The 13,736-nt window shown below is 45.7% G+C and overlaps 1 protein-coding gene across 1 annotated transcript in view; it reads left to right on the top strand.

Moving 5' to 3' along the window:
- Positions 1-13,736, top strand: part of LOC142257670 (embryonic protein UVS.2-like) — a 31,422-nt gene that overhangs the window by 16,594 nt on the left and 1,092 nt on the right. The window contains exons 11-12 of the mRNA XM_075329808.1: positions 1,629-1,747; positions 13,055-13,265. Coding sequence (XP_075185923.1) covers positions 1,629-1,747; positions 13,055-13,265 — 330 coding nt within the window. The remainder of the gene's footprint in view (positions 1-1,628; positions 1,748-13,054; positions 13,266-13,736) is intronic.

Here is a 13,736-nt window from a genome sequence, read left to right as displayed (position 1 = left end):
CTATGTCTGGTATTAAAATTTAGATTATTGGATTGTAATTTTTTTATACAATCAACAAAACTTAATGATCCAAATCTTTATTAGAGCTTGATAGCTTCATCAATGCTATGCTAGATAAAGTGGCAATTTTACAAAATGACATACTTTAAAGGGGGCTTTACATGCAGCGACATCGCTAGCGATGTCTCTGTTGAAAGCACCCACCCCAGTCGTTTGTGCGTCACAGGCAAATCGCTGCCCGTGGCGCACAATATCGTTAGGAGCCATCACACGGAGTTACCTGTGTAGTGATGTCGCTGTGGCCGGTGAACTGCCTCCTTTCTAAGGGGGTAGTTCGTGTGGCTTCACAGCGGCGTCACTAAGCGGCCACCCAATAGAAGCGGAGGGGCAGAGATGAGCGGCCCATCTCCTTCCTTCCGCATTGCTGGTGGCCACAGGTAAGCTGTAGTTAGTCGTTCCCGAGGTGTCACACGTAGCGATGTGTGCTGCCTCGGGAATGACGAACAACCTGCATCCTCAACAATCAATTATTTTTTTAAAATGAATGATATGTCAACGATGGACGATTTGGTGAGTATTTTCCATCGTTAACGGCCGCTCGTTGGTGTCACATGCAACGACGTCGCTAACAATGCCGGATGTGTGTCACGAAATCTGTGACTCCAGCGATATATCGTTAGATACATCGCTGCGTGTAACGGGGCCTTAAGAATACAGATTCTATAACGTGTTTAAATAGGTGGTCCACTACACAGCATAGTGGCCACATCAATGTAAAGCTCATAATAAAGGCTTTTCTCAAATACCTTGTGTAGTCAATCGTGCCTCTGAGTGGTGCTATTACAGTCCACTCATCCCCAAAGAGTGACCCCCGGGCTCCGTGACCCCTGAGATCCGATAATGTCTCGTCAACTTCCAGTTGACCCGATATCACCCAGGTGGGACCCAGTCTCCCTGAGTGACTGGGCTGTGGGCAGAGTTTCACTGCTCTTCACAGCCCAGCATCACTCCTGCTGGTGGTGCTCTGCAATGAAGGAGAAAGTGTGCGAGATGCTGAGCTGTGACAAGCGGTGAAACTCCTCCCACAGCCCAGTCACTCAATGAGACCCACTCCTGCCTCGGTGATGTCGAGTCAACTGGAAGTTGATGTGATATCACCAAATCTCAGAGGTTATGGAATCCGGGGGTCATGTGATAAGGATAAGTGGACCGCAATAGCGTCACTCAGAGGCACAATTGACTACAGAAGGTAATTGAGAAAAGCCTTCTTTATGACCTTTCCATCAATGTTGCCACTATGCTGTGTAGTGGACCGCCCCTTTAAGAATATATTCAGTATTGTAAAAAATATACACTTTTAAATCATTAGAGTTTATCTTTAAAAAAATCCTTAAGTTATATGTATATACTAATATAACAAAATTCTAGCTACTATATATATGGAAAGATGAATGCATTATATAATGAAATTAATCGACAATTGCTAATATATTATTCTTTTTCCTTTAAGACAAAAAATTTTAATATGTAAACTCCAGAAATATATCATTCAACCACAGGGAATTTTAAAATATATTGTATTTTTTAAATTTGCACTTTATTAATGAGGTTAAATGTAATTTCTATAGTTAACTGTGGAGGAACGTTCTACACACCCGGAAGAAATATCACTTCCCCCAGATACCCTAATAATTATTACTCAAATCTGAGATGTAACTTTACAATCAAAGCTCCTGTCGGACAGAGGGTAAGGTTTTCTTTTTTTTAAGAAAAAAAACTATACAAAAAGTTAATTCTACAATAGCCATAATGTTAATAAACTACCATTTATTCTATTATAATACGCAACAATAACAAAATAAAATGCTATCATAGTATTTTTTTTAGTCACTGAGTGGGTGAAAAAATAAAACAAAAATCCACAGAAATCACACTAACTAGCAATATAAAATATATTTAATGCCAATTATCCAACAATAAAAATCCTACTTATTATTATTTATTATTATAGCGACATTAATTCCATGGCGCTTTACAAGTGGAAGAGGGTATATGTACAACAATCATTAATAGTGATGAGCGAGCATGCTTGTAACTACTCGGTACTCGCACGAGTATCGCTGTACTCGGGCTGCTCGGCGGGGACCGAGTAATCTCGCGATACTCGTGCTGTACTCGTGGTCTTCATTTCTGCATGTTGGCGCTCTTTTGAGAGCCAGCCCTCATGCAGGGATTGGCTGGCAGACCACTGCAATGCCACAGCCCTGTTAGTTGTGGAATTGCAGTGATTGGCCGGCCTGCACAGCGTGACCGAGCCTTTATATCGGCCGGCGCGCTGTGCTCTGCTCACAGCTATCCAGACTGTCAGTGCAGGGAGAGTGTCGCTGATTCAGGGAAAGCTTTGCGGCCCTTTATAGCTTTTTCAGTTGCAGGGCTGCAAACAGTGTGACCAAAAGTCCTTCTCAGGACTATTCTAGTTGTATACAGGCAGGCAGGGTATAGCCAGGTCGGAGTACAGTAGCAGAGTCCTTCTCAGGACTATTGTTGCTATATACAGGCAGGGTATAGCCAGGTCTGAATACAGGCTAGTGACCAAAAGAGTCCTTGTCAGGACTATTGTACCAGTATACAGGCAGGCAGGCAGGCAGGGTAGTGGTGACCGTATACCAGCCTTCATCATATCTGGGGCTGGTGTACACAGTGTAAAACAGTCCAGATAGTGTCTGACTTGTCTGTAATTGTCGCTCCCCAAAAAAACCTGTTAGGTTCTTATTGCGTCCGTGCTTGGTTTTTAAAACCGCACGTGTGTGCCTGTTGGTGGCAGCGTACAGGTGCACTTGTGTGCAATTTCCAGAAACTTTGATATAACGCACAAGTAGTGAATATACACGTCAGCAGTGCACAGCATTGCAAAATGCGCAAGGGCATTGGCAAGGAACAAGGAAGTGGACGTGATGGTGGTGCAGGCAGAGGCCGAGGTCGTGGGCAAGCTCTAATTTCGCCACAACAAAGGGCCACATCTAGTCGCTCGCACGTCCTGTCCCAAATTCTTGGGGACCGCAGCAGTACACCGCTCTTGAACCAAGACCAGTGTCAACAGGTTGTTAGTTGGATAGCAGATAATGCTTCCAGTCAGATTGGCACCACCACAAACACTCTGTCTTCCACACGGTCAAGTGTCAGTAGCCGTGATACTGCACTGCACATTTCTGAACCTGATCCTCCTTCCTACCACCAGGCTGAGTACACGTCCTCCTCGGACATTAATTATCCCACACTTGGACACTCGGAAGAGCTGTTCACGTTTCCATTCACACATTCTGGCCTCTCGCCAGCTCATATTGAAGTGGGTCATGAGGAGATCGTCTGTACAGATGGCCAAATATTTGAGCAGCCACGTTCTCACGAAGTTGGCAACGTGTCTCAACAAGTGGTGGACGATGATGAGACACAATTGTCAGCAAGTCAGGAGGAGGAGCAGGGTGCGGAAGAGGAAGACGACGTGGTGGATGATCCAGTAACTGACCCAACCTGGCAGGAGGATATGCAGAGCGAGGACAGCAGTGCACAGGGGGAGGGAGGCGTAGCATCACAACAGGCAGTAAGAAGCAGGGTGGTGGCCCCAGGCAGAAGTCAGGCAACCGTTCCCCGGAACAACACGACGACACAAGGTGCCTGTACAAATGTTAGGTCTTCCCGAGTCTGGCAGTTTTTTAAGTTGGATCCAGATGATTCAAAAAAGGCCATTTGCAACACCTGCCGTGCCAGCATCAGCAGGGGTACCAAAACTAGCAGCCTGACCACCACCAGCATGATCAGGCACATGTCAGCCAAGCACCCGACTTTGTGGGAAGTACAACAGAGTCGAGGAGCAGTGCTTGCTGATGTCACTGCTACGTCTTCGCTGATTGTGCATGCGAGCCAATCCCCTGTCCATGCTGCCTGCGAACAAGCCTCCTCCACTCCTGCACCTGCAGTTGCCTACGCAGAAAGAACACCATCATCAAGCACGTCCTTGTCCCAGCGCAGCGTTCAGTTATCCATTCAGCAAACCTTTGAACGCAGGCGCAAATACACTGCCAACACCTCACATGCCACAGTTCTAAATGCTAACATTTCGCGACTGCTTGCGCTGGAAATGTTGCCTTTTAGGCTGGTGGAGACAGAAGCATTCCGTGACCTGATGGCGGCAGCTGTCCCACGTTACTCGGTCCCCAGCCGCCACTATTTCTCCCGGTGTGCCGTCCCCGCGTTGCATAACCACGTGTCACAAAACATCACACGTGCCCTGAACAACACTGTTTCACCCAAGGTCCACCTAACCACAGACACGTGGACAAGTGCTTGTGGGCAAGGCCGCTACATCTCGTTGACGGCACACTGGGTTAATATTGTGGAAGCTGGGACCCAGTCTGAGCGAGGGACGGAACACGTCCTTCCCACACCAAGGTTTGCAGGCCCTACCTCAGTCAGTGTTTCACCCACACTCTACAGCTCCGGAATGTCATGCTCTTCAGCCTCCTCCTCCTCCTGCGCATCCTCATCCACTGTACCCTCCACACCAGTCACAAGCTGGAAGCACTGCAGCACTGCCTCGGCGAAGCGGCAACAGGCTGTGCTGAAGCTAATCTGCATAGGTGACAAACCCCACAATGCAGAAGAGCTGTGGACAGCTCTGAAACAGCAGGCAGATCACTGGCTCACACCTCTGAACCTAAAGCCAGGAAAGGTCGTGTGTGACAATGGCCGGAACCTGGTGGCGGCTTTGAGGCGAGGCCAGCTGACACATGTTCCATGCGTGGCCCATGTGCTCAACCTCGTGGTTCAGCGGTTTCTAAAGTCATACCCAGAGCTGTCTGATCTGCTGGTAAAAGTTCGCCGCCTGTCTGCACATTTTCGAAAGTCACCTACTGCTTCAGCCGGCCTTGCCGGCTTTCAGCGCCGTTTGCATCTTCCGGCTCACAGACTGGTGTGTGATGTCCCCACGCGTTGGAATTCAACTCTGCACATGTTGGTCAGGATATGTGAGCAGAAGAGGGCAGTTGTTGAGTACCTGCATCACCTAAGCCGTCGGGAAATGGGTCAAACTCCACACATAACACCTGAGGAGTGGAGATGGATGTCAGACCTATGTACCATCCTCCAAAACTTTGAGGACTCCACCAAGATGGTGAGTGGTGATGACGCCATTATTAGCGTCACCATACCGCTACTCTGCCTTCTAAAACGGTCTCTGCTGAAAAACAAACATGATGCATTGCAGGCGGAGCGCGATGAGTTGCAGCAAGAAACAGTAGTGGGTGTGGGTGATAACGCACAGCCCAGCCTCGTCTCATCACAACGTGCAGTGGAGGACTATGACGAGGAGGAGGATGAAGACATGGAGCAACTCTCCGGCCAAATTGAGGATATGACATGCACACCAGTCATATCCTCGGTTCAGCGTGGCTGGCCAGAGGACAGGGTAGATGAGGAGGAGGAGGAGGAGGAGGAGGAGGACAGCATGTTCAGTCATCTTGTTGGTCAGGCTACTGAAGTCCTGGCTGTTAAGAGTCTGGCGCACATGGCTGACTTTATGGTAAGCTGCCTGTCTCGTGACCCTCGCGTTAAGAACATCTTGGCCGACAATCATTACTGGTTGGTAACACTGTTAGACCCACGCTACAAGGAGAACTTTTTGTCTCTTATTCCCGTGGAGGAGAGGTCAACCAAAATGCAGCAGTTCCAGAAGGCCATAGTCACGGAAGTAGGCAAAGCATTCCCCTCACAAAACGCTGGCGGCATAGGTCAGGAATCAGTGGACAACCGAGGCGTACAGCCGAGAGAGGCACAAGTCCAATCCGCCAGAGGTAGGGGAACAGTCTTTAAGATGTGGGACAGTTTTCTCAGCCCCTCACGTACCACAGCCCCTGAGGTGCGGGGTAGTGCCACAAGAAATCCTAAGTTTGCCCAGATGCTGAAGGAGTACCTTGCAGATCGAACAACTGTACTCCGACATTCCTCTGTGCCTTACAATTATTGGGTATCCAAGCTGGACACGTGGCATGAATTGGCTCTCTACGCCTTGGAAGTCCTGGCCTGCCCTGCTGCTAGCGTTTTGTCAGAGCGTGTTTTTAGTGCCGCAGGTGGAATCATTACAGATAAACGCACCCGCCTGTCAACTGAAAATGCTGACAGGCTGACTCTGATCAAGATGAACAAGGGTTGGATTGGGCCAGACTTCACCACACCACCAGCAAATGAGAGCGGAATTTAAAGTTTGCCATGTACCTCCACTCACCCATGGGTACACACTTCTGGACTTTGGATAATCGCTGGACTGCTCCTCCTTCTCCTCATGCGCCACCATGATGATGACCGTTACAAATTGCAATACTTAGGCCTTTGTTTCAGGTATACCCCCAGTGGTAAATTTTTTCGCCCATTCTTTGCAGAATGGACATTACAACGACAGGAGACCCGCTCCTTTGCAATGGGAACAATGTTTTGAGGCCCTCATGCACGTCTCTACCCAGGGACAACGTGGAGCCTCCCAATTTTTGGCTGCCCTGCCTAAGGGCTATACTATAATACACCCACTTCCTGACAATGGACACTTAATGTTTTGAGGCCCTCATGCACGTCTCTACCCAGGGACAACGTGGAGCCTCCCAATTTTTGGCTGCCCTGCCTAAGGGCTATACTATAATACACCCACTTCCTGACAATGGACACTTAATGTTTTGAGGCCCTCATGCACGTCTCTACCCAGGGACAACGTGGTGCCTCCCAATTTTTGGCTGCCCTGCCTAAGGGCTATACAATAATACACCCACTTCCTGACAATGGACACTTAATGTTTTGAGGCCCTCATGCACGTCTCTACCCAGGGACAACGTGGAGCCTCCCAATTTTTGGCTGCCCTGCCTAAGGGCTATACTATAATACACCCACTTCCTGACAATGGACACTTAATGTTTTGAGGCCCTCATGCACGTCTCTACCCAGGGACAACGTGGAGCCTCCCAATTTTTGGCTGCCCTGGCAAAGGGCTATACTAAAATAGACCCACTTCCTTACAATGGGCACTTCAGGTTTACAGGCCATCATGCACGTCTCTACCCAGGGACAACGTGGAGCCTCCCAATTTTTGGCTGCCCTGGCAAAGGGCTATACTAAAATAGACCCACTTCCTTACAATGGGCACTTCAGGTTTACAGGCCATCATGCACGTCTCTATCCAGGGACAATGTGGAGCCTCCCAATTTTTGGCTGCCCTGCCTAAGGGCTATACTACAATAGACCCACTTCCTTACAATGGGCACTTCAGGTTTACAGGCCATCATGCACGTCTCTATCCAGGGACAACGTGGAGCCTCCCAATTTTTGGCTGCCCTGGCAAAGGGCTATACTAAAATAGACCCACTTCCTTACAATGGGCACTTCAGGTTTACAGGCCATCATGCACGTCTCTATCCAGGGACAACGTGGAGCCTCCCAATTTTTGGCTGCCCTGGCAAAGGGCTATACTAAAATAGACCCACTTCCTTACAATGGGCACTTCAGGTTTACAGGCCATCATGCACGTCTCTATCCAGGGACAATGTGGAGCCTCCCAATTTTTGGCTGCCCTGCCTAAGGGCTATACTACAATAGACCCACTTCCTTACAATGGGCACTTCAGGTTTACAGGCCATCATGCACGTCTCTATCCAGGGACAACGTGGAGCCTCCCAATTTTTGGCTGCCCTGGCAAAGGGCTATACTAAAATAGACCCACTTCCTTACAATGGGCACTTCAGGTTTACAGGCCCTCATGCACGTCTGTATGCAGGGGCATTGGTGAACCTCACAATTTTGGACTGCCCTGCCAAAGGAAAATACTAAAATAGACCCACTTCCTTACAATGGGCACTTCAGGTTTACAGGCCATCATGCACGTCTCTATCCAGGGACAACGTGGAGCCTCCCAATTTTTGGCTGCCCTGGCAAAGGGCTATACTAAAATAGACCCACTTCCTTACAATGGGCACTTCAGGTTTACAGGCCATCATGCACGTCTCTATCCAGGGACAATGTGGAGCCTCCCAATTTTTGGCTGCCCTGCCTAAGGGCTATACTACAATAGACCCACTTCCTTACAATGGGCACTTCAGGTTTACAGGCCATCATGCACGTCTCTATCCAGGGACAACGTGGAGCCTCCCAATTTTTGGCTGCCCTGGCAAAGGGCTATACTAAAATAGACCCACTTCCTTACAATGGGCACTTCAGGTTTACAGGCCCTCATGCACGTCTGTATGCAGGGGCATTGGTGAACCTCACAATTTTGGACTGCCCTGCCAAAGGAAAATACTACAAAGACTCACTTCCTCAAAATGGGCACATTAGACTCAAGAGGCCTTCATGTACGTCTCTTCTCAGGGACATCGGAGTGCCACACAATGTTTTCACGTAAAATCTTTCATGTATTAATCTCAAAAAGTAACATACACCAGCTCTATCTCACTATTGCGTATGTGCCCTTAACATTTCTGCCATGAAAAATCATTTTGGGGTCATTTTGGAAGGTTTTCTGGTGAGTCCGTAAAAATGGCGTGAAACGCGGACAAAATTGTTCACAGCTGTGACTTTTGAGTGATAAATGCTTCAAGGGGTCTTCCCCATGCTGTTGCCATGTCATTTGAGCACTCTTCTGAGACTTTTGTGACATTTTTAGGGTTTCTCCATGCTGCCGGGGGGTCATTTCACAAAAATACTCGGGTCTCCCATAGGATAACATTGGGCTCGTTGCTCGGGCCGAGTACACGAGTATCTTGGGAGGCTCGGCCCGAGCTTCGAGCACCTGAGCTTTTTAGTACTCGCTCATTAACAATACAAAACAGACTGGTATAGGAGGAGAGAGGACCCTGCCTGCGAGGGCTTACAATCTACATATCATTAAAGCTGCAAAAAAGAAGAAAGACTGTACACAAGGCTTAGAAAAGGAGTATAAATTTATTTAATCCAAAAGGTACAAAGGTAATAAAAGGGTTAAAACAGGACTTTGGTGAGAGGACCAGCAGGTGGCATGCTCACACCACAACTCAGTGAGCAGAGTAAGTATCAATAAAAAGGTGGCTGTACAATAGCACCATACAGAAATGCCCACCAAGCACTGCACATATATTTATTTATATGTAAATGGCTGCCATACGGCATGCTCTAAGGACCATGTATCCAAGCAACAACAGACTGTGTAGTGCCAGGGGACACAACATTAGGCGCAAATGAAGGAGCTATGACACTCCTCAGCACAATAATAATAAAGTCATATACCTGAGTTGTGAAATGAGGATCCAGAAGTGCCCCGACCTATAGGTTTCGATCTAATGCCTTCTTCCGGGGGTGGCCGGTGCACAGTCTGTTGTTGCTTGGATACATGGTCTTTAGAGCATGCCGTATGGCAGCCATTTACATATAAATAAATATATGTGCAGTGCTTGGTGGGCATTTCTGTATGGTGCTATTGTGCAGCCACCTTTTTATTGATACTTACTCTGCTCACTGAGTTGTGGTGTGAGCATGCCACCTGCTGGTCCTCTCACCAAAGTCCTGTTTTAACCCTTTTTTTACCTTTGTACCTTTTGGATTAAATAAATTTATACTCCTTTTCTAAGCCTTGTGTACAGTCTTTCTTCTTTTTTGCATGCATGTTCTGTATATGGCTTTATCCATGTACCTATCATGGCACGGTTTATTATCCCGTGTATGTTGGTTGTTCTAACCTTATCTATATCATTAAAGCTGCTGTGCAGAAAAATATCCTGTAGACACTAGATATAATACTTGCCACATTCCATGCTAATGAGCCACATGACACACACTGCACAGTATCCCGATGCACATTTCGCACATTGCTTTGTCAAGGTATACTGGAGAATTTCTCACTCCACTAAGCAATCACTGCTGGGTGCAGTATTTGGCAAATGTCAAGTAATCACCACCTCATCCCCCACCATCTCCATTATTTTGAAAATTTTGCTGTGCCTACACTTTTAGCCCGAGTCCAATAAAGCAGAAATGGCATGGGTGGAGTATGAGCATATACCAAATAGACACAAGCAAGGAGTGGACAAAAAACAATGTACATTTCTCATCCACCGATAAACACTAAAGATGAGTGAATGTATTCAGATCAAACTGAATTCTACTTGAATATTACAAAAGTCCACATTCACCAAATCATGGCTTTTTTGTAATCTGCTTCTGCACGGATTAAGTAAGAGGTTGGTAGCTGGCTGCATTTGCTGAGCTTCTATGAGACATCAAAAGGTTGAAAAATAGAACAAACACTTAAAGTTACCTTTCACCTCTCCTGCCCCTCCGCTATTCAACATCACATCAACCGTCCAGTCCTAATTTTCTTATCACTGCTGCTTGTCACCCAATCTTAAACCATCTTTTTACACAACATCCTGGGCCTCAGCAGAGCCGGAAGTGCTGATCTACCATGAAGGTGCTTAAGAGTTCATCAGTGAGCAACGCTAGTAAGTAGATACGAAAATAACTGATCAGGTGGCGATGAGAAGTGGAGCAGGTGAACGGTGATATGAGTATAAGTATTTTCTTACTTTTTACATGTCTTATGCTCTTGGGTCTGGAAAGACCGCAGAGCATAACAAGGGATATTTAGTTCACTCATAATAAATTCCATTCTCTGCCAATCAAATTTCCTTGGAAAATCTGTTTGAACGGGTGAATAAGAACTTTTCCTTATCCTCTAATCCCCAATAAACACTAAACAATTGATGTTTGTAATTTATTAGACAAACTATTACAAGAGAGAAACGTGTCAAGTCTTTTTTTGTCTGTTACATCTCTCTAACTATGTTATTGAGTAATGGGATTTAGTTTTCCCTCAGTGGGCATTTTTCTTTTTGTACTTCTGTTTTTTCCTCCCCTTCTTTCAAGAGACATATTGTTACGATTCGGGGTTCTGTTGTGCCTCGAACCGGTTCAGTCCCGTTATTGACTCCCACATTGAGGTTGGTTAACTCTGCAGCACCATCTGGCTGTCACTTGAGGCATCAGGTGGCTAGAGTTTTGTACCATCCTGAGCCTAAGTTCTCATGCAGCCACACTGAGCATGTGCGTGATGTCATTGATGACAAGGCGGCCACTGATTGGTCATCGATGAAGTGGCAGCCGCTGATTGGTCATCATGACTTCCGCAAAGACGTGGCAGCCCCTGTATGGCTGCAGCCAACGCCATTACCTCATTCCATGTGGTCTGGGCCAGGGTGGTGGCTATAAAAGGTCTGTAGCTCCGCCCATCAGGGCGGCAGCATCATTTTGTATGCTTTCAGCAAAGGCTACTTTCCCTGCTGTCAAGAGTGAGTAGGTTTCAGCACCATTGTAAGTCTGCAGTGCCTGTGGCAGACTCGTGTATATGTGAATCTGAATTTAGGGCAAGTGCCAGTACCAGGTACTCATAACTGGGTACAAGCTGTGTCTCAGCACGGTGAGGGATTAGGGTCTTATCGGACAAAGGTGCTCCCTATGCACGCACCCCGTCTGCAGTGGCAGACTTGGGTGTATGTGTGTGCCAGCTTTGGGTACCCAGTGACACTAACTGGGTGGCCTTTATGATCTGACGTGCCCCTGTATGCACGTAACCGGATCAGTGGTTACGATACAGGTTGCCCAGTGACGCTAACTGGGTTACCTTTTGGTTTGTCGTGTCTCTACACATGTGACCATTTTCTGTTGCGTTTCCCTTGGTTTAGACGTGTCCTTACACACGTGACCATTGTGTGTACACCTGTGAGGTTCACAAGGACACGCTATACATAGGAGTGTGCCCTTACAACATCTCCTTAGTTTCTTTTGTCGTTTCCTGAGTTGCTGTATTTCGTCCCTCTGTCCTTAGTGGCATTAACACCTGCCCGGTGGACATGGGGCGACAATTGATACTATATTATTTTTTATTTCAATCGTTCCCTCCGTAACACATTTTTTTTTAATATAGCCATATGAGGGCATTTTTTTGTGGGACGAGTTGTACTTTATAATGACACTATTCATTCTACCACATAGTGTACTAGGAAATGTGGACAAAATTCCAAGTGCGGTGAAATTGCAGAGAGGTTCAATTTCATTCAATTGAAAGGCAAGATTTTATTTATCATGTTCACTATATTGTAAAAATGACCTCGCAATATTAGTCCCCAAATCAGTACAGACAGATTTAACTGATTCACAGGGGCAGGTGGATCTCTAATCCACCCACACCTGTTAGAGGCACAGTTCGGCTGATCTGATCAGTTGACATGCAGGGAAAGATGTGTGCTCAAAGTGTGAGCCCACATCAAAGTCAGGAAGCCAACATAGGACGTACCAATACATCCTACGTTGGTAAGGGGTTACTATCGCAAACATCTATTCTTCCTTATTTATCTCTTGGTCAGAGACCTACATTGTTTTTTCTCGAGTACTCCTTGCATGTGTCTTTAGACATATTTTCATACTCCTACTACTCCAACTAGGTCAGTTGTTTATTGTGTGCCATAAACTATGATATCTTCTATTGGAACCGGTCAAACCCTATCTAGATGCTCTTATTCTTTATTCCCTCCTTTTGCTGAACAACTATTGCTTGTAAGCTTCATTATCTTGTATAAGGGGCCGTCGTCGCTCTATACTTACCCGCATTTGCTCTAATTTTTAAATTTTTGGGTTGACTGTATTGTTATGCTTTTACCGTCTTGCTTCTCTGCTTTATACGTAGCAAATTTTTTTTTATTTTATACTTTTATATCTTCAAAAATGTATATTTTAATATAACAGCATTATTTGGTATATGTCTCCATCTCCATCTCTTGATAAGGAGTTTATATGTTTATTCAGAGATTTATTGGTACTAAATTGTATAGTGGTTTCTATGTTGGGGAAACTTTTACAACAACAGAACGACAATGATTGTATGAATTTTCCCAATCATTCTTCTCAACCATAAACAAGTTGGAAAGATCAAATATACTCAATTACAATTGTGTTTTCATCCCAATACAATGTCTGCTTCTGATCTTTACAGATTACCCTGACCTTTAGCGACTTCAAATTAGAGGATTCGTATATATGCTCATACGATCATGTAATAGTTTGGGATGGAAGCAAGCAATATGGTGAATTCTGTGGCGAAAGAAGCATCCCTGTCATTACCTCTACTACCAATACTCTGGTCATTAATTTTAAAACTGATATAGACACTGAGACTAAAGGGTTCTTTGCGACATATACCTTTAGTGAGTATTACTGCCTCATTTTTAGATTTTCTTGTGAAAATTCAATTAAGTTTTCAAAAATAATTGCATCATTTAGTAAAGAGCTTGATATGGTCTCTAAACGATGATGTAAAGAGATCCCATGCACCACTCATGCTGCTTGGTACAGCCCTCCATAAAGTTATGTAATATGTAACTTTAATGGCTTGACAAAGGCCCTGAGGTGGCCGAAACATTGCCACCTGAGCTTTATTTTTGTATGTTAGGATTAACATTAGAAGTCCCAGAGAGGGGTCATTTAACATTTCTACCTTTGGAACCCAGGGAGCTCGAAATTTCTGAGACTTGTGTTAATAAATTCTTTTGGATATCTATAAGGAGCTTGCGGTGCCTTGGATTTCTTAATGGATATCTAAATGGATATGTCTTTCTAGACGTTATTAAGTTACACGTAGACTGTTAATATTTTTCATTGTGGACAACTTCAACATC

The sequence above is a fragment of the Anomaloglossus baeobatrachus genome, chromosome 12 (assembly GCF_048569485.1).
Source record: "Anomaloglossus baeobatrachus isolate aAnoBae1 chromosome 12, aAnoBae1.hap1, whole genome shotgun sequence".
NCBI classification, from domain to species: Eukaryota; Metazoa; Chordata; class Amphibia; order Anura; family Aromobatidae; genus Anomaloglossus; species Anomaloglossus baeobatrachus.
This window is presented reverse-complemented; position numbering and strand designations above follow the sequence as displayed.